Here is a 21,894-nt window from a genome sequence, read left to right on the forward strand (position 1 = left end):
GCTGGTGGCAGCTCTCGCACGGACAGCTAACATGCTTAGGAAACTGCTCGGGCCAATTTCCAGCTCCCTTTATTATCTACCTTGGTATCCATGTGCTTCTCATCACCGAAGGATTGACCAGCAATCGCTGACCAGGAGGCTTATGTCAGGCAAATGAACCCAGGTGAGAGAGGTCTTTGATTTGCAAACAAAAAACTCTTGGAAGGTGAAACATCTCGGCAGTGGGCTCTGGATGGCGTTCAGGCAGACGGACACGAAGGACTTGCAGACAGGATGCACGCTGCTGCCACTCAACCGCAGAGGCCCAGAAATGCCAGCTGTCACTGGAAGGTTTATTTCTAAGTACAACATATGGAAAACATGTATGTAGAAAATGTCGTAACAAATCCCTGGCCAAGTGGGACACCATGGTTGTCACTACGCCGCACGCCACAGCCATCCAGAGCTTCATGCAACAGAGGGGATGGGGACTCGGGACAGCACCCCACCCATTTCAGCAACAGGAGAGTCCCCGCGAGTGGTGTAGGGGCTATGATACACCTAGGTGAGTTGGTTGGGTTGCGTCCAGCCAAACAGTGTGGTGCCCATTCCCACCGACCACTTCGTTACCCTCTCGGGTACGGACTGGCCTTGGTGCTTTAGCGGGCTTCACGAACACGGATGCTCACGTCCCCCCTGTGAGGTAGGTAAGTATTATTGTCCCCATTTTGTGGCTGGGGAGCTGAGCCAGAAGGTTCAGGAACTTGTTCAAGGCTACAGAGAGTCAGCGGCAGAGCGGGAGTGAGATGATGCGCCCGGACCATGCCTCTCTTTCAGGCTGTGAAAGCCATGATGCGTGTCCACAGCCTGCTCGCCCCGAGGAAAGGACAGGTTTTTCCTTACTAAATGCAGCCGGGGGACTGATGTTATGGCTAATTGCCTGCCCATCTGCACCACAAGTGATCGTTTGCTTCAATTGCACTTTGCTATCCCTGGCCGTGGGAGCAGCCCGACGAAGGACACGCTCCCTCCAGCACCTGCTGTTTTGGGGAGCTGCTTCTAGGGCTTTTCAATGCCGCCTCTCCCCCAGCACCCAAAAGCACTCTTTCAGCAGACCGCAAGACAGGCCAAATACCCCCGGTGCTGCCGGCCCCCGAGATCATCTCCATGCATGCGGCTCTTTCAGGGTAAGCCTGTTTTGGGTCATTTAGGGCAGAGCTCAACTCTGATTCTGTACCTCATCTCACTCCTCATCTGCCATAACTCCTGTTTTGGTGTAGTTTGGTATTCAAAGGGACACTGTCAAGTAATTGAGGCCTAAAACGTCACCTCCCGTAAAACACCACTCTCGTCGGCACTCTGCATACATCACTGGAGGGCTGGCAGGTTCAAGTCTGGGTGCCATAAATGAGGCAATGGGAATCCACAGGCAGGGCCCAATTCAGCTCTGCCTGCTTTTCAGAGGTGCTGAGCCTCCAGCGGAGGCTGCGAGAGGTGTTTCGATCTTACGGCGAAGTTTGGTAGCACAAAACCCGCAGCTCAGCCCGTCTGAAAAATCAAGCCAATGTGATTTAGGCGCTTCCAATTTGGCTCTGGGTGGCCAGCGGCCAGACTTGGGGGCTGAAATTGCGACTGCCATTGCTCCAGACCTAGTCAACGCCCGATATTGGCACTGGTTGTTTGTCCACTGATGCGAGGGTAACAAGACAGCTCTGCTCCTCGGGGCTGGGGCACGCGTCTTCAGGGAAGCTGGGGCACGTGGAAAGGATGTAAACGTTTGACACCCGGTTACAGCACGAGGGGAGGAAGGGGGAGGAGGAGGAGGGAGAGAGGTGGAGGGGAGTGGCATGAGCGGAGGTGGGGGAAGCGGGGAGAAGAGCGTATGTCAAATGGAAAAGGACAAAATCAGTAGGGAAAGAAATTTTATTTTCAAGCTTTTAAAGAGAATATTACAAACAATGGAGAGTAATAAAAAAACCCTAAAAACTATTTAAAAAGTACTTGACAGTGTCCCTTTAATACCCACAAAGGAGTCAGCCATTGTGCATTGAAAGAGCGCGTTCTTGAAGAGCAACTGGCACCTCCATGGAGAAGTCCTATGAGAAGGACACTTATTAAAAGTGTAATAAAGTAAGGTAGGGACTGTGCTCCCTCTGCAGACTGAAGTCTCTGCTGAATGACTGAATGGCATAGACTAGACGATGAGCTAACAAACCGGAGATTGAGGGCTTAACGTAGAGGACCAAGAGAGACTCTGATGCGGGGATACACACATCCGAAAAAACAATACGTGTCTGATGAGTGGATGAATCGCTGGCGCAGGAGAAACCCTGAGGGGCTGGGCCTGGCCCTACGTGTTCAGCCGGGGGCAATGGGAGGAAGGTGACCTGGAAGTCGGCATGGGAGATGGTTTCCATGAGTGAGAAAGGTTGGGCGCTGAGTTTGGGCTCATGAAAGCATAAATCACACCAGGACTTGTGCTTGAAAACACCCGCCGAACATTTCTGTACAACATTCACCCAAAACATTCAAAGGTCACGCAACTCCCCTCCCAGGCCCCCCACCCCAGAGCCTCCTTTGGTGGGAAACTGTGAAATCAGGGGGGTGGTTTTGGTGAAATTTGGAAGGAATTGCCTTTCTCTCTCTCTCTCTCCCCCTCTTTTAAATCAATACTGAAAATCCCAAGCCATTTCACTGGAAATATCCCATCACAAAGAGTACAGGGCTCCAGAATGATGTAGGAAATACAACGACTCCCATCCCTGGGTCCCCCGGTTTGACAAATACTCCAAAATACTTTGCTTCCTTCGCTCCCTCCAGTTGCCGTCATCCCACTCCGCGTGCGGGGTGCGCGTGCGTGCGTGCGTGTGTGGATGTATGTAGAAAACAAACGTTACCCATCCCAGGTAATAAAACTTGTAAGACATGCTAATACCAGCTGTTCCTCCGTGTCCCCCCAAACCTCTGCCTCCTCAGTTTTTAGTCTGTATTGCACTTGTTTTGTTGGTTGTTTTTTTTTTTTTTCGTGTTTTAATATTTACTGGCTGGAAAAAAAATGAACCTCTTCAGCATGGGTGCGCGGCTCTGCCTCTCCCTCCTCCTCCCTCCTCAGTTGGCCATGTGTCGCGTATACGCCTTGTGCAGCTACAAAAAAGAAAACGGAAAGAAGGGAAAAAGAAAAAAAGAAAGAAAAAGGCACACCATGCTCCTCTGCGGTAGAGTTCCTCGGCTCCTCTGCTTCGCGTTAAGGCCTCCTGAAATCTTAGCTCAGACCGTCGTAACCCTCATAACGAGCTCCCTGTTAGTGCTAGATTGGCTCCTCTGTTCGTGAGGCCTCAGGTGGCTGAGTATATGCAGGATGGTGTAAGCACAGTGGTGGTCAGAGAGGGTGCCCGTGGCATGGCCGGGGCCCCGAGCCCCGTTGTCGGCGGGAGTGGAGTTGCTGGCTGCACCACCGGTGGAGGACGAATGGTTGGTTTGGGAAGAGGGTCGTTGGTTTGTCCTGGTCCCTGTTTTTTGTTCCTCCATGTCCTTTGTTTTGTCATAGTTCAGCACTTTCCACTGCTGATTTACCGCCTGCCACCGTTTAAAAATCCGGTAAACTGAGGGCCCTTCGTGGATTATTAGACCTGGAGGGAAGGGGGGAAATAAACAACAGAAAGAAACTTTAGAAAGAAGCTATCGTCCTCTCCCTACCCCCATCACCCCCTCCGCTTGCTTGCTCAGTGGTCCGTGAACCTACCTCTCTTAGTCAGTGTTTATTCTATGATAAATCAAGGTTTTTAATTACTGCTTGGCAGGGCACCAGCCCTCTTGCTCAGCTGGACCTCTTTCCACCTGAATTAAATGCATGGCAGTTTTATCTCAGCAGTCAATAAACAGGTTGTGAGTGTGGAAGGATGAGATATTCTGTCCAGCAAAATAATATCCTCTGACTAGTGCACGCCTCGGTTTGATCCGCTCCTGGCCTCGCTGTGCATGACTCACCGGGTGAGAAACGTGGCGGGGGAGAGGAGCTGGGATCGGTGTGGGGTTGCATCAGCCTCCTGCGTGCGCCAGCCAAACCTGGAGAGAGGCAGTCGTGGTCTAGGGCAGAGCAGGGCTGGCAAACAAGATCTTTGGACTCTGTTCCTAAGTCTCCTGGACTTCCAGTGGGCAAGGGACTTGACTCGCTTGACCTCACTTGACTCACTTCCCTTGTCTGCAAAATGGGGACGCAACGCTTTTCATGCATGATACTCACGCATGAAGAGTGCTCTGATATCAGTGGATGAGAGAGGATCACGTGAGCAAATTATCATCACTGATATTGCACGTGCGCGTGACTGGAGTGTGTCTGCACCAGTATCCCCTGACCTAGCGTCAGCAGTGGCGGTGTGGAGGGCTTCTCTCCTGCTTACAGCAATGGTCTGTGACTAATCCTAGCTTTCTGATTCCTGAGACACAGGGCAGGCTAGTTCCTGCCTCCACGCATCAGTTATCTTCTCTGTAAAATGGGAGCATTCATGTATTCATCTCTGTAAATGGGGCTGCAGGAACAGGTTAATATTTATAAATCACTTGGGAAAAATGAGTTACTCAAGGGCTAAGGTTTATGATGATGATGATGATGATGATGATTATTACTGGATTATTTATTTGCTCCAGTACTGTGGAGAGTGCCATGGTTTAGGTATCTAGTTAACTTAGATTTACACACACACACAGAGTCATCCCTGTCTGTTGAGCTGGGTAGAAGCAGTGACATCATAAATCATATTGGCTTAGTCAATGCATTAAAACACTATTAATCAAGCTAAACTAGAGACTTTGTCCAAAATGTTTAATTTAAGGCAGGGTCGTATACAAATCAAACCTTGCAGGATTTTAGGGTGTGCATTGGTTCACCCATTACAACAGCTCTGCGAAGGTGCTTCCAGCTGATGGGCTAATACTAAGTTGGATCAGTGTGGAGATCATTCAATTTAGTAACAATTTTTTACCTCCTTCTGGGCCAAAGTTAAGCTTCTCAGAGGAGATCCCTGCCTTTGGGATTATCCACAGTTTACCAGCCCAGGAGCTTTCAGGAGTATAAATGCACCAGCAAAGAATAGACTCGCAGACAGCGAGTGTGATCACATTTTACAGAAATCGTGACGCGGGCTCGACCAGTTGGGTTTCCTGATGGGTTTAATGTGCATGCAAGCGAAAGTCACTGGAGTGTAAGATGATTTAGCGCCAACATTGATGAACCGAACCTAATCGCTTTGTCCTCAGTCCAGCATTTTCCCAGAGCTATGCTTTCCTGTTCTACCTGGCACGTAACGGCCTCCCCTGGCACATGAGAGCCGGCTGTTGTGGGGGCCACCAGCTGGTCGCCGGTCTCGTTCGGACATGCGAGGCAGCAGTCAACATTTGTGGCAATGGCACGTGGCAGGGAGGACTTGTCTTCCACCAGGTCAGCTCTGTAGGACGGTCATCGTCTACCGCGGTAGACTGCCTAGCACAACGGGCCGTGACCTGGCTGAGGCCTGCACGGCAATGCAGATGAACAACAGCACCACACTCAGGAAGATAAGGGCTGTAGCCAAGAAAAAGACCAAGGGTAAAACAAATGGCTCAGGGGGCAAATTTACCCAAAGGCCTGGTAACCTCATGTAACCCACAGAGAGACTCGGGAACATTCAGGCTGGAAGGGAGCTCAGGGGGTCACGTCTAGTCCAACCCCTGCCCCAAGCAGGACCAGCCCCAGCTACATCATCCCAGACAAGGCTTTCTCTCTCCAGGTCTTAAAAACCTCCAAAGATGGAGATGCCACCACCTCTCTGGGGAGCCTGTTCCAGTGTTTTACTACCATCCTACTTTAAAAGTTGTTCCTAATATCCAACCTCAGCTTCCCTTGCTGCAGCTGGTGCCCATTGCTCCTTCTGTCATCTGCCCCCACCGAGACCAGCCCAGCTCCGTCCTCTTTGCAGCCCCCCGGCAGGGAGGTGAAGGCTGCTATTCAATCCCCCTCGGTCTTCTCTTCTGCAGACTAAATCAGCCCATTTCCCTCAGCCTCTCCTCACCAGTCCTGTCCCCCAGCCCCACGACCATTTTCACTGCTCTCCACTGGACTCTCTGCAACCTGTCCACATCCTTTCTATAATGGGAGGACGAAAACTGGACACAGGACTCCAGATGCGGCCTCACTGACCAAATAGAGCGGAAAATGTTAGACAGAGCAGAAGGACACATGCCTTCAGAGCATGGAGGTCTGCTGATTTGCAGGAGAATATGCCCATCCCCTCATGACTGAATCTGCTCATATAGATACCATAACTAACATGCAGATGCACAGCTGTGATCGATGCACTTCCGCCACCGATCCCACCTTTCCAAAGGGGTATAAGAGAGTTATCCCACCCCTGCAGTGCTGGGCTTGCTGAAGTGCAGTGTGACAATGTTAGAGCCATGGGAACCTCTCAGTGGAAGTCAAAACCACGCGAGATCGTAGCATCCTGGGATTCCCAGCAAGCCAGAAGCAAAATATTCACATGGGCACAGTGAGAGAATGGTAAAAGTGGGCAACTTTGATTGAATTGTGCTTTGATTTGGAGGCCCAAGTCCAAACTGGTTGTCAAAGCAAGACTGGGGCTGTGGACAGGAATGAAGATGTGGGTGAGATATTAGGAAAAACTTTCCCATGAGTAGGGTGGGGAAGCACTACCCAGAGAGGTGGTGCAGTCTCCATCCTTGAAGGCATTTAAGACCCAGGTGGACAAAGCCCTGGCTGGGATGATGTAGCTGGGGCTGGTCCTGCTTGGAGCAGGGGGGTGGACTAGATGTGACCTCCTGAGCTCCCTTCCCACCCCTAGTTTCTATGATTTGATGAAACAAAGAATATGTTCAGGACGTCCTGTGACTGGGGTTTGAACTGAGACATCACCCCTTTCCTGTGTCCAGATCAGCTGGTGTAGCATTTAAACTCAGTTTGAATTGAAATTAGGTTTCCAGTCCTCCCAGCGTGAGGAAGCCCATCCAAATTTGCCCTGCTACATAAACCCGTCCAAATACAATCCCTTGCAGCACTACTTCGATTCTGAAGAAACAACGCGAGGACTGCTTCAGTCACCTTAACGTGGTGCTAACTCCGAGGCTTCATGACAATACAAATGTTTTGCGGAAGCGTTTCGTTGCTCTTCACATTGAATATTAACACCTGGCTGTCCTGAAATAAGGCAGGATCACCACTGCTGGCAGCTGTGAAAACCTCCGTGGTCTATAGGACGCAAAGTGGGAAAGAAGTCGGTGATACTCTCTAAACCCAACTCTCAACCTTAGCTCCTGCCGAACACCCTGGGGTCACGGCAGAAAATGATTTTCTATTCCCAGCCCTGAAATGTAGGTGACATCTTTCAGCATCTCTAGGATCAAAGACCAGAGCCAGGAACAGCAGGACACCTGAGGACACTTGGGACCGACTGAAGGCCCAGGCACGGCAGCAGAGACCTTTGAAGCAGGTCTCAAGGGGATAGTCTCTGCCGAGGGATGTTAGGAATATATTTAAATGAGTTATCAGAGCCCTAGATATGAACAAAATCTCGCCCTGAACAACGACAGATTCGGTGCATCATTGAGATCCTTCTCGGCCCTGGATAAAAGAAACCAAATTGGGCATTTCCTCCGGAGCCGTGTTACGCCTCTGTGGGATCAGATCCAGTTTCCCAAGTGTTAAGCACGGAGACGGGAGTGTAAATCTATTCTTAATTAGCTTATCAGAAATATTAAAATGAGCAGCCTGATTCAAGAGGGTTGTTTTTAAAACTCTTGTTTGTTTGTCTCTTAATTATAAATGTGTATGATCTTACGCAATTAGTTGTGTGATGCTGATGGATGGGCTGCTGAGTCGGCCAGGCACCTGTTTGCTCAGATAATTCTGCCTTCAAAATATTTATAAAAGTGCAAAATAACTTGTTTTCCTCTGTATTTGCTGGGCTCTAAATTACTTATTGATTTTGCTGCGTGGCACTCAGGAAGCTGTAAAATTAAAAGGGAACAGAGCAAAGGGGAGGCAGAAGTAACGGTGATGCATTTGCAACGGTAAATGCCAAGAGTGAGTGAGAGTCGGTCTCAAGTTGTGAGAAGTTTTGTAGGGCTGGTCAAACACATTTGGCCTGTTTGAGTTAAAATATGACAACCTGAATGCCTGCAGGCAGCTTCGTGGAAAGCCCTCCCAGACATACCATCGCTCTGAGGACAACCCTGCGTTAATGGAGGGCAATATTCCCAATTTGCGGCTGCATCTACCTGGAGTAGCCTGCAGAAGGGGCCTAATTCTGGGAAAACTTCCTGAGTTTCCCACAGACCCCTCCACCAGGCAAAGCAGGCAGCAGGGGCTCTGCTCTCGATTGCAGATGCCCTACAGGGAAACTTTCTGGACTGCTGGATACTTGTGGTGACACAGGGGCTCTGCGCCGCTCCCGCATCTCTGCCATCTCCGGCACTGCAACGTGGCCTCCTCCTGATCCCCATTTAATGCTGCTTTGAACCGCTTCCTCTCCCGGAGGGAAATCTTCGTGACCTTGCAATGGGCCGAGTCCTGGCTCCCGCTCTGCTACGTCCCCAAAGAGGCTGCTGCAACGAAGAGGCTGCTGTTGGTGCCGTTCCCACCTTTCATAAGTGGGGGGACCTGTCCTTTCCAGCCAGTCACCCTGTGGCCTACAACACGCTGCTCAATGCACATGCACATACCCTGTAACAACTTGCGTGTGTCCACGAACTTCATTCTCTAGATTGGATTCAGGTTTCCTGACTCTCCATCCTGCTTCTTTGTTCTTCCATTGAATTAACTATTCCATTCATATGCTCTCCCTGAGCTCCCCCGACAGGGCACAATCATCTGTGTGGGTACAGCTCTGTACTGCCACAACATTGCACGTCTCCTAGTCATCATGCGGGTGCTCTGTGCATCTCCTGTCTGTTTGCTGAACTACCCCTCACCTCTCATTTTATACCAAGGTTGTAAATACTACGAGGCAGGGCCTGTTTCTTTGCAGTGTATCCATACAGCCCCTCTCCCATGAGCATTAGACTAGGTTCTCAAATTTTTTCTTTTTGCATAGACCCCTCCAGATTTACCAGCTGCCCACATATGCTTACTAGTATACGTTTTATATTCTAATCCCTTCAATGCCAATTATTATTATTATAAGGGAACTTGAATCTGACATTACACAGTTTCTCCTGTGCACCCCAGAGATGTCTTGCTTACCCCCAGGGGTATGTGCACCACAGTTGGGGAACCCCTGCCCTAGACGGTTCTCCACTAAAAATCATCCTCACAAATGATCCCAGCCCTGGAGCGCTTGTAATCTCATTTCAGATCAGATGCAACAGGAGGCAATTAAAGAAGGGGGAAGAAAGGGTGGGATGCTCCTTGACGGGATAAGGAGCAATGGGCTCCAGCTGCAGCAAGGGAAGTTGAGGTTGGATATTAGGAAAAACTCTCTCACCGGGAGGGTGGTGAAGCACTGGAGAAGGTTGATGGACTCCATCTCTGGAGGTTTTTAAGATCTGGAGAGAGAAAGTCTTGTCTAAGATGATGTCGTTGGGGCTGGTCCTGCTCGGAGCAGGGGGCTGGACTAGACATGACCTCCTGAGCTCCCTTCACACCCTTGTTTTCTATGATTCTATGATTTCTATGACATCCGTAATGTCTACACGAGCTCTCAGGAGAGGCACCGGCGCCGCCTCTGATAGAACAAGCTTTTGGCTGGTAAACTCCTGAGGGCTTGCCCCTTTTTCCATGTCAGTTATTCACCACCCTGATGTCAGGCCTCTTGTTTTCTTTCCAAATATAACAAGACCTGGGACGGTTCTTTTCTGGGTGATTGGTCTGCGTCTCAGGGGCAAAGCGAGGGCTGATGGAGAGAGCTTAATTTCCACATTTAACTGGTTGCAAGAACTTATCGGGTTCCTTGGTTCAGAGGAGCAGCAGGGCCTGAAACAACCATCGGAAACTGAAGCATGACCAGGAATTGCTAATCTTTGCTTTTTCTAGGTATTATTTGGACCTATTGGCAATTTTTTACAATTTTTGACCGATATTTGACTGGTCAATTAACCAAAATTTATTTGACCAGTCAAACACCCAACCCTAGACTATGGCAACATCTGCCAGCCCCAGGCTGGACTAAGTGTCATAAGGATACCACTGTGTGGGTTGGTACAAGAGGGACATTGCAGGACAAAGCTGGGGGGAGGAGGAGGTTGCAGGGGACATGTTGCACAACAGGGCTTGTGCATATGACAAGGCATGGGATGAGTTTGTAAGGTGTCCTTCCCAACTGCAGCCAGGGCTGTCCACCTTCCCTGTCCCGAGCATCATATGTAAAACAACTACCAAAAACTAATCTTCAAGTCACAGTTTCATAGTTTCTAGGGTTGGAAGGGACCTGAGCAGATCATCTAGTCTGACCCCCTGCCATGGCAGGAAAGAGTACTGGGGTCAAACGACCCCAGCAAGATGTTCATCTAACCTCCTCTTAAACACCCCCAGGGTAGGAGCCTGCACCACTTCTCTTGGCAGCTGGTTCCAGACCCTAGCCGCCCTGACCGTGAAGTCGCGCCTCCTGATATCTAACCTAAACCTACCCCCTGCCAGCTTGTGACCGTTATTCCTGGTCACTCCTGGCGGTGCTCGGGGGAACAGGGACTCTCCCAGTGCCTGCTGGTCCCCCCGACTAGTTTGTAATGGGCCACAAGATCCCCCTCGGCCTTCTCTTGCAGAGGCTGAACAGGTTCAGGTCCCGTCGCCTCTCCCCGTAGGGTCTGCCCTGCTGCCCCCAATCATGCGAGTGGCTTCCTCTGGACCCTCTCCATGCTGTCCACGTCCCTCTTGAAGTGCAGCGTCCAGAACTGGACGCAGGACTCCAGCCGCGGCCTGACCAGTGCCGCATAGAGGGGGAGGATCACCTCCCTGGACCTGCTCAAGATGCATCTGTGGATGCAGGACAAGGTGCGGTTGGCCTTCCTGACCGCGTCCCCACACTGCTGGCCCATGTTCATCTTGGCATCAATGATGACCCCCAGATCCCTTTCCGCCTCCGTGCTGACAAGAGGGGAGTTGCTCAACCTGTAGGTACGGTGCCGGTTGTTCCTCCCCAGGTGCAGCACCTTGCACTTGTCTGTGTTGAATCCCATCCTGTTCTCATCCGCCCACCCCTGTAACCTGTCTAGGTCCGACTGCAGCCTGTTGCATCCTTCCAGTGTGCCCACGTCCCCCCACACCTTAGTGTCATCAGCAAATGTGAACAGGTGCTTTTTACCCCCTCATGCACATCGCTGATGAAGATGTTGAACAGTGCGGGCCCGAGGACCGAGCCCTGGGGGACCCCACTGCCCACGTCCCTCCAGGTTGACAATGACCCGTCCACCACCACCCTCTGGGTGCAGCCCTCCAGCCAGTTGGCGACCCATTTGACTGTGTAGGTGTCTACACCACAGCCCCCAGTTTCTTAATGAGAACAGGGTGAGAGACAGTGTCGAAGGCCTCCCGAAAGTCCAGGAAGACGATGTCCACTGCTACCCCTGCGTCTAATGATCTGGTGACCTGATCGTAAAAGGCCACCAGGTTGGTCTGACAAGACCTGCCACTGATGAACCCGTGCTGGTTGCCCCTGAGCATGCATTCCCCTGCTGGCCCCTCCTGGATGTGTGCCAGCATAATTTTCTCAAACGGCTTGCCAGGGATCGAGGTGAGACTAACCGGCCTATAGTTTCGTGGGTCCTCCTTCCTAACAAAGTCATTTGTTACAATTAATGTTGGCACAGTGGGAATCTTGATCTTGGGGCAAGCAATGAAGTGGGGATGTAGGGCGCTGAAGAGGAAGGATTGGTACTCCTACTTGTTTCCGGCTTGTCTTAAATGAGGCCATAAATTCTTTGGGACACGGGCTGTTCCAACGGCAGCCATCACTACACAATACTGAGCCACACTAGGGCCTCTGGATGTCACTGAGATGTCACACATATTATTTATAATTATATTAATATTATCCAGATACCCCTATGTATTATTTCCAGAATGAAAAATAAGAAGAATAAGAGCTCTATTCAACTAAGATTATTTCTTCCAAGTCCAAAACTACCACCATCTAAGCTGTCCCCTAGAGACTCCTGCCTGGAGAGCAACAAACCCATGACACAGAGTCATAGATAATGAAGGTTGAAGGGATGTTAGGAGGTCACATCGAGTACAACCCCCGGCTCCAAGCAGGACCAGCCCCAACTACATCATCCCAGCCAGGGCTTTGTCTACTTGGGTCTTAAAAACCTCCATTTCTGGGTAACCTGTTCCAGCGTTTTGCTACCTTCTTGGCGAGAAAGTTCTTCTTAATATCAAACCTCATCTTGCGCAAGTTGAGCCCATTGCTCCTTGGTCTGCCATCTGCCCCCACTGACGCGTGTGCCAGAAGGGACGCGTGCGTGGCCTGCAGCAGCTCAGAGAGGGGACCCGCCACACAATGCCAGGCAGGAAGAAGCAGCAGCTGGGACAGGGAGCATGGGGCAGGGAGCAGAAAGCAGAGCAGCAAATTGGGCACTGATTGCAATCTGAACTAAAAACCTGCCTCCACAGCACTTTTGGCCGAGGGCAAGGCTGCTCAACTATCCCAAAAGATGGAGAGGTGGATTTCTACCCTCAAAGATCCCAGAAGACCCTTCCTGCCCTTCATTTTGGCTTCGCTCTCCTTGGGCCCCTTTGCCCCTCACGCCCAGTTTGGGGTCCCTCCCCTTCCTTTCTGACGTTCCTTGCAGCTCAGCTCCCCGTGCCTCTGCCCTCAAGTCAGAGGACCTCTCTTTTCAGCACGTTGCTTGAGTTCAACTGTTTTGAGTTAAAAGCATTGCATTTGCTTGAGTTAAACCGCACGCTGCTCGAGTCCACCTGGCTCGCATGGCATCGCTGGGTTTTTAAGCGCGCCCCTTTCAATGTCATTCATTACCATCGTGCACTACTCCGATGACACAGAGATAGCCACCGCCCTTGGAAAACAAGTGCTGTGGGGGCGGCCGAAGTGATACCTCAAATAAGGGACGTGCTCTTGTTCCGTACCCTGGGAGTGATGCAGTCCTTAATAATAAACCAGGCCGTGTCCATGGAGGGACTCTCATCCCTAAAATCGCAGAGCTGGATGGCTGAGGGGGCTCTCAGGAGGTTTCTTGTCCATTCCCCTGCACGGAGGCAGGGTCATTTATAGCGAGCTCATCACTGACAGCCTGTGCTTGAAAATCCCCCGGGGAAGGATATTCCACCAACTCCAACGTCCCGGTGCCGCACCCTCATCGCTACAAGGTTCTTCCTAGTAGCTAATCTAAATTTTCTTGCTGTCAATTAATCTGATTCCTTCTAGTCCATCCCCAGTGGAAGGGGAATTAATCACCGTCATCTTTAGAAGAACCACTTACATGCAGGGAGCTTGCCACCTGTCCCCTCCACTGCCTCTTTCCTAAAGAAGCGAAATGCCTTTCATCTCTCCTCGCCGGATTTGTTTCCCGCGGCTCTCATTGTCTCCGTTGCTCTCCTCCAGGACTCCTCCAATTTGCCTGCACCTTTCTTAAAGGGTGGTGCAGTTTGCAATCCAGTCGAACCCCAAATCTTTCTCTGAGCCACTGCTGCCAAAGCCAGTAATTCCCCATTTTGTATCTAAGCTTTTGATTTCTCCGGTTTAGGAGTTGTACTTTGCACTTGTCCTTATTGATTTTCATCCGGTTGATTTCAGACCATTTTCCCCAATTTATCAAGATCATTTTTAATTCTGATCCTGCCCCGTAGAGCGCTAGTAACCCTTTGCAGCCTGGTATTGTCTGCAGATTTTACAAGGGTACTCTCTCCTCCATCATCCAAGTTGTTAATGAAAAATATTGAATAGACCCAGACGCAGGACCGGCTCCAGTGGGATCCCACTTGAAACCCACTCCCAGCTTGACAGCAAACCATCAGTACCTGTTCTCTGAGTGCACGTTCGACCGACTGCACGCCCACCTTAAGGTGGGTTCACTTAGTCCTTGACTTCAGTCAAGCTTTTCATCGTGGTGATAGTCCTGACCTTTGCTAAAGCTTTTCCTCCTTTCCCCTGGGATTCATAAGCCAGCTAGGGATTCGGGGTCTAACACAGCTGCTGCTTCCTTCCATCCACTATACCAGTTATCCCCCCAAAAGGAGGAGGGGATTAGATCGGTTCGTTGTTTCATAATTTGTTCCAATATTTTCATTTCTTCAGTCATTCAGGAGCTCTCCAATCCCCCCCAGTGAGACTCTGAAGATTATTGCTAATGGTACTTCCTTAAATCCTCGAGCATGAATTTCTTCAGACCTTGGTGCCTTAAATACATCAGTTTTATCTAGTATGCTCTTGTCTGCTCTTCCCATATGTGGCCTATGAGCCTGTCCCTTTGTCAAAATTAACCCGTGTCTGGAGACCAAAGCAAAAATGGTCCGAAATACTTCAGCCTCCTCCGCACGATCTGTTCTCCGTCCCTTTTTCGTGATTAGCGATGGAGCGATGATTTCCTCCGTCTTCTGCTTTCTTCTCGTGCCTTTGCAGACCCTCTTCCTGTGGCCTTCGGTGTCCTTTGCTAGTCCTCGCTCTTTTTTTACTTTAGCTTTTCTGAGGTTTATCCCTCGGGCCATGCTGGATTCGTTTCTTCTCACTCCTAGTCACCTGCTCTCGTTTCCATCTTTTATACGGCTCCTTTCTGAATTTCGGGTCCTGATGAGGTTAGCCGAATGCTTCCCGTCCTTCCTCTACAGCTGCCACCGTGCCTTGGACTACCAGTGCTCCTGTGCCCCTTTATCACCTAGGTTGTCCTCCCAATGGACCACGCCTCCCAAGCCCCTGAGTGTGCCAACGGGTTTTGAAATCCATCACTCCTTCCCTGGAAATGTTCAAGAGCAGGTTGGACGGACAGTAGTTTAGTTAGGGATGGTTTAGTTAGGGATGAGCCTGCCTTGAGCAGGGGCTAGATGACCGTCTGCGTTCCCTTCCAGCCTGACTTGCTTATGCTCTTATGATCTGTCGGGTGCTTTGCTCAAAAAAAAGCCTCGTCCATCATTTCTCAAGCAGACCCTTGCCGCGATCTCTTCCCTGTACCTCTCTCCTTCTGTCTTCTCCCAGAGACCTTCTCTGCGTCTCTCTTGCTCCCACATTCAGGTACAGAGAAGTGCAGACGTACTTGGTAGAATAGGCATAAAAGACTTTGGCTGCCACAGATCTGCAGACACAATGCGTGGGACTGACAGGACTGTTTGAAGCACGTTCATTTTCAGGTGAAATGGGGGAGAATCGGGGGTGCAGAGCAGATCATCTGGTCCGGCCTGGGGCACAACTGTCCTGCGATTTTTCGAGACCGACCCATCAGAAAGGTGGGTCTGTTCAGGCTCCTCCGTCACAACAGCATCCTCTAGCACTACGCCCGGCCAGCGATTCGGCCACAAGATCAGCAGAAAGCAATCGCTTCATTTCTTGCAGCAGTCAGGATGCTCCTAAGGAGACCTTGTATACCCAATATATTGAAGAGATCGGGTTGTAACCCGCTGCAGGATGCCACCTAACCCCGGAGGGGTTTAATGGATCCACATGCTCACAGCACGCGTAACAGCGATAGGACTTGCAGCCTCGCATGCACAGGCGTGGGACCCTGGTTCCTTTGCTCCAAAACCCAGAAGTCTCCATCAACTTGAGCTAAAAGCCAGCTCCTGTCCTTCTCCCTTGACCAGAGCCCAGTCCTGGATACTTCTTCCCTCCCTGCCTCCATCCGAAATTGCAAAAAGAAACCCTTCACTAAATAAATAAATAAGCCGCGAACAAGTACATTGCTGTAAACCTAGACGATGCTGGGAGGCTACAGAGAAATGAATGTTGTACCCTTCAGGGCTCTTGTACTCCTGTGATATTTAATCCACCACACACGATAAAGCTGAAGATTAAAGGGCATCGTGTAGCAACCCAGGCAGCAGTAAATGAGATCTTTCTTGTACCAAAATGAGAAAACCACCTGGGTAGAATGACTTCATTTTTTCTAATCGCACAAATGTCTTCGCTCTGCCCCCCGGAAAACTGCAGCATCCTCCCTTCTCCCCGCCACCTTTGCCAGCACCCGAAGCTCTACCACCAGTTTCCAGGCTGGCCCCGCCGTGCCTCGGTTTCCCCAATGGTGGAATCGAGAACAAAGCACTGAACTCGTATTTGTCAAGTGCTTGGAGGACGGGAGATGGCATTTGTCCGCTGGAGTCTGCGCAGTTCATTACTCGTGCCAGAGGAGCGAGTCCCGGCGGATGGCTCACGCCAGCTGAAGAAACGAGGGCCCCAACAGCTCTTAGCAAGACCTCCTCTGGAAACCCTCCAGCCCAGGACGTTTCCCAGCTTCTCTGAGCAGTTTGCTGCTCTTTGCTGCTCTTCCAGTTGCATCCTTAAAACATCCTTCAGCACCCTTAAAACTCTCCGTTGCCAGGAGGCCCACACAAAACCTTGACACCGCTTCCACGGCTGGTGTGCTCGGACCATCGCCCCGCCAGGACTGTTTCACTGTCCCTGTCTCTTGCCTGTGCTTACACTGTCTTTGACTGTTTGGGACACAGAGGGTCTTTCGGTGTAGTATGTATACAGCCCCAAATGCAAGGGGAACCAGACTAGACTCTGTGTGCCGGGGTCATGCAAACAATAAATCCTCATCCTCATGCCCTAGCTCACTGCTGCCGTGGTTGGGTTTCCAATGCGTCCAGCCATTTAGAAATGATGCTTTTCCCAGCAGTGGAGATCTGCCTGGACAGTGCTGTTTTTAGGGATGATTCATGCTGCACCCCAGGGCAGGCTGGTTCTTTGCAGACAAACAGGAGACAGGGTTGCACACGACGGCCATAAGCAAAAGGTTTGCTTTTCTGCCATCGCCTCTATCCCTGCTTACAACTCCATCCCATCGGGGAAGCTCACAAGCTGTGTCTTCAACTCCCCTCCCATCGTTTCTTCCAAAAACACCTCCCCGATGCTCTTGCTGCGTTCCACGAGTTTGGCCGTGACCGCCTCCGTGCAATCCTTTTGCTCTTCTCATTTCCCAGGGTCCCGCTGCCTCTCACCTGCCGCAACAACCACATCTTCTCTGGCCTCCCAGACTTGCTTTTTATACCCCACCCCTCACCTGTCAGCCCATCAAAATCACTCCCGCCCAAAGCATCTTATTGCACAAATAATAGGTGCCATGCAGGCACGGCTGACATTTGGAAAGCAAATCGCCGCGTGCCAAAACCATCAGAACAGCAGACTTCTTCTCCTGCTCTCAGTGCAGAAGCTTTTACCGCATGCATGGGACTATACAGCAGCTGGCCCACCACGGCGGGGACTATACTGTGTTTCAGTGAAAGGTCTGTCGCTGCAGGGAAGTAGGCTGTCCTGGTCTGGACTCTCCTGGGACAGCCAAATCACCTCTTAGTCTCTATCCTGGTGGCCAGGATAGTGGCCAGGATCAGCCAGACTCCAGCTCCACACCTGGTAGAAACCCAGTGGAGGGATGCCCAGGCCTATCATAACGTGTGTTTGCACTGGACACAAGGACAGAGGTTGTAACAGCAAAATCGGCTGGGCAAAGCAGCCTGGCATAGCTCAGGTTCCCAGGGCGGATGTCCTAGCAGATCATCACCAGGTCTTGTTTTCTGCAGCCTAATATCACATACAAGGAAGGCACAGTGTGCCAAAGGGGAATGAATCTCCATTCACAATACAGGACCTATGACACACAGACAAGCGTTTAGGACTCTGCCCATGCATGGCAGTGATGCGCAGTCACACGGGACCGTTTATGTCCGTGCAGCACTTATTTTTTTCCTCCATCTTCCTCGGAAGTGCAGCATGCGCTGAATCCAGCTGGACATCTCCAGGGCACGCTAATTCTTTTGTCCTCAGTGAATACCAGCACGGTGACCCGTAAAAGCAGAGATCACCAAGCGTTAGCCACGATAAAACCGAGCTACGGAGTCTGGCACCGCGCCGAGATGAACGGTATTACTGAGTTACTGCGGGCCATTGCAATGGGTCACAAGCCCATGACACACACGCAGCCTGGGCATGCCACAAGCAGGGGTCACAGCCTTGCCCACACTCCTCTCCTCCTCTCTAGCTGCCTGACCCGGTCGGAGACCCCAGGCCCTGCCCATTTGTGCACGAGGGCCATGCAAGATCCAAGCCGGCTGTGTAACCTGGGGATCCTCCCTAGGGACAGGACAGGGGCAATGGCTACAGGCAGGCTCTATCCCCCTTCCCCACAGCTGGTTTTCAGAGATGTCTCAGTGCAGACATTATTTCAGATGAAGCAACAGAGGAAACGCAAACAGAGCGGTCTCCTTTGCCTGATGGCTCCATTTTGCAGCTATTTGCTGGGAGATCCCTCTCGGGACACCTCTGGTCCTGGGACTTGCAAGGGAGCATAACACGTCCAGGCGTCTCTGTACCGCTCCAGTAAGGACCGAGAGCATCGCGGCTTGGCCGCCTGAGTCCCCAGAACTGCTTCAGACCCAGGGTGGCTGCTCCGGGCCCTTTTTGGGGCCTGTTTTCCAGCCTGCCAAAGGCTCAAAGGTGGCTGTAGAGGCACTGGGGCCTTCCCAGCGTGGAGCTCGCCTGCAGACTTGTAGCCGAGACCCAGAGAGGCCCGACTTGCACCGAACGGACCAGCCTCGGGGAGGCTGCGTTGCGGAGACCGCGCACGCTCGCGTTCGATGTCGCCCCTGGAATCGTTCTCAGGATGGCTCGGCCGGCTTTGCTTGCAACGAGCCCGGTGTGAGGTGCAGAGGGGCTAGAGGCGAGCCGCCGAGGTGCATCGCTGATCTGGGGGGGAACGAGGCACCTAAACCCCTTCGAGGGTGCGAGCGGAAGTGAGCGCAGCCCGCGCCGGCCCCGCGCTTCCTTTGAGCTCGCTTACAATGAAACCACATTAGCCCTGACAGGAAGCCTGAATTGTGACGGTCTCCATGAAGCTTCATTAATTACCATTCCCATCGCGCTATGAAAGATCAAGCGCGGCGGATCAGTTTTAATTGGCTATTGATTCCTGATGTTATTACCGACGGTGGCGCACAGATGCCGTCAGACGTACTGGATGCCTTTGATTATTTTGGCTGGCAGCTGGGATTAAAAACAGCGGGCACACACTTCCTGGCTCGTAATGGATTGCTATGGCATGCCAGCGGGGATCGGTGGCAGGATGAATGGCCTCGCTTTGCTTGTCTGGCGTGCTATTGAGCTGCAGAGAGCTGGCTGTTGCGAAGGCAAATCCGCTCAGGGCCGGACTGCCGAGGAAGGTGGGAGAGCTTCAGACAGCGAGGATCCGGCGCTCGTAGGAGCGAGGCGCGGGCAGCCACGCCGGCTGGGATGAAACAAAGTGTGGGGAGCTGATGGATGCTTGCAGCCCCGTGAATGTCCCTCTATGCCGATGCTAAATCCAGGACCAGCCCCCGGCAGCCTCGTTAAAGGGAAGCTCGCCTGATCCGCTAATCAGCCTCCCAAAACACAGCTCCCCTTTGGGGGTTTTCTGCCCTGGGCCTTGCTGCTCTTTCATTAGCTCCTCGTCGTTCAACAGGTGCCCGCGTGACCCCCGAAGACGCTTCAGTGCCCGGTGGTGCCATGATGAGGGAGAGGGGAACGGCTAATCCCGACGCGCCCTTTCGTTTAGGATCCGCAGCCAGTTTCCAAGCTGCTGCGGTCCCTGCCACGCTTCATCCAGCTCCTGTTTCACTCTCCCTATGTGCGTGCCCGCCGGATAACCCTCTCGAAGGCCGTGTCTGCTGGAAATCGCCCTGCGCCTCTCCCTGCCCGTTCGCCCCGTCCCCTTCACGCGTTCCCCGGGTGTTCGCTGGGTCAAAGGCCCCGAGCGAGGGTCCCTGGGACACCCCTGCCCTGATGTCTGCAGTGCAGACAAACCCTCCCTTGCTTGTGAAGTGATGTAGGCTTGATAAGGATGTGACGGTCCCTGCCTCCTTGGCCGTGCCCTGCCCTTGACGGATTCCCTTACCAGACGGGGACAGGAATAGCACCGGCTAATCCCTTCTCACACGCAGGGGCTGCTGGCAGTTCGCCACCTCGGTAGCTGAGAGCAGGGTCAATACTTGCACGAGAGACCGTCCAGGAAAGACTCCCGCGTCAATGAGCCAAGCGGCAATGCCCTTCTCTCTGCGTGGGTACTCAGATGCTGATGCTGGGGCCTCAGGCTGCTGCAGGATCCGTCCAGCCACGTGGCCGAAAGAGCTGATGGTGCTTTTGGTCTCGGTAGGGTGCCCTGGCTTCCCTCCCTCTTCGGGAAGGTGGTGATGCTGTGGCCAGGCTCAGCGGCTTCTGCTCCAGGTCGGGGGACGACAGGCCTCTGAGAGGGCAGGGGGATGCCGCGCGGCGAGCGTGACCCCAGTAGGATCTCTGGGTCTTCACGCGTTTGCTGAGGCTCACCAGCCACTCTGGGCTCACCCTCTTCCACGAATCACTGCCTCCGAGGACCAAAAAGCCCCGATGGGAAGCGGAGCGCGTGGTCGGCAGCCGCGGGAACAACCCGGAGACGCAGCCTCGCCCCGGAGGCCACGATCCTCTCGCGCTGCAGGCGCTTGCAGGCACAGGGCTGTGCAGATGGAGGGGTTTGCAGCCACGCATGCACCCCAGCTACTCCCCGGGGCAAACTGGGGAGCTCTGGAGCTGCTGCAATAGCGGCTCCCCCACGACGGGGCCAGGTTGGACCGTGGCCGTTTCTATCCAGTGATTCTGCAGCTTCTCGTCTGGTGGCTTTGCTACGTGAATCCCCCTTTCTGTCTCCGCCGTCACGTGCCCTTTGGGGCATCGCACTGTTACCTAATTAGCTCCTGCTCACCTGCCAGTGACCTCCTGCTCTCTCCCCTCCCTGGCCCTTGCCCAGGTGCCTCCATCTGCCTGGCCCCTCTTTGCCCTGCGTGGCCGGCTCACGGCACGGTCACTGTTCAGGTCCCCGTGGGTGGAACAAGCCATGACTCAGACTCGCCGTCGCTCTCCTGCTGGACCTCAGCTTCCCTCCCACCCCCAAGCCAGAAGTCTTGGGATTCACGGGCTTTTTCCTTTGCAGACTGCCCTTGCCCTGTCCGGTTGCTCTCCGGAGTTCGTGCCTCTCTGCCTGCTTTCCTGGCTCACAGAAACCCCCGTTCTCCCCCTTGCACGGGCAGGGGCAATCTGGAGCTATCGCTGGAGCAGGGTTTTGGATGGGGGAAAGCCCGGCATGGGACCAGGAGGAAGGTGGGAGCCAAGGTCGAGCCCGGAACTGCAATCGGGGTGATCGCAGGGCTCAAGGCAAAGGCTTAGCCGTAGCAGACTGCCCCAGGGGTGTTTGCAGGGAAGCAGGGCACATCCACCGTGCTAATAAGACCTGCGGTACCACACGACATGGATGCTAAACTGCTGACGGGATGGATCGTGAAGGATCTCCTGCGGCCACATGAGCCGGTTCCTCCCCCTGCGAGCACTCAGGCCAGGGCTGCACCCTTCCCTGGGAAGCAAGGTCCCCACTACAGCTGGCAAAGCACAGACGACTGGGGTCCCAGCTGCAAGGCCCAGACCTTGCACGCACAGCGTCATCTCAGGATGGCCCGGTGTTGCGCGACGTGTCCCTGGCTTGCGCTCTGCCCTGTTTTCATGTCCCTTTACGTGGGTATCAGGTGGCTCGCTGTGTGTTGCCAAAGGAGCCCCAGCGAAGCCAACTGGGGGCCTCACTAAGCCAAGGGACACGATGAGTGTCTGGGGGTGAAGACAAGCGGCCCCTCCCCTCTCTCTCAGAGCTAATTTGCTTAAGCAACTCAATTCTCATCACTTTTTTGCACAGCTGAAAAGCGAAGTGCTATAGCGGACGCCGTTTCACCGGGCAGCCCGGAGCCTCTCCGCGTGTGCACTCGGGCTTGCACGC

General features: G+C 52.7%; 1 protein-coding gene across 2 annotated transcripts in view; it reads right to left on the reverse strand.

Moving 5' to 3' along the window:
• Positions 1-372: 372 nt before the first annotated feature.
• MARCHF4 (membrane associated ring-CH-type finger 4) overlaps positions 373-21,894 on the reverse strand; it is a 124,258-nt gene continuing 102,736 nt past the window's right edge. For both annotated transcript variants that reach the window (XM_090041277.1, XM_090041276.1), the window contains exon 4: positions 373-3,608. In XM_090041277.1, coding sequence (XP_089897403.1) covers positions 3,247-3,608 — 362 coding nt within the window. In that variant the 3' untranslated portion in view covers positions 373-3,246. The remainder of the gene's footprint in view (positions 3,609-21,894) is intronic.

The sequence above is a fragment of the Crocodylus siamensis genome, chromosome 4 (genome assembly GCF_052110815.1).
Source record: "Crocodylus siamensis isolate JL-2025a chromosome 4, ASM5211081v1, whole genome shotgun sequence".
NCBI lineage: Eukaryota > Metazoa > Chordata > Crocodylia > Crocodylidae > Crocodylus > Crocodylus siamensis.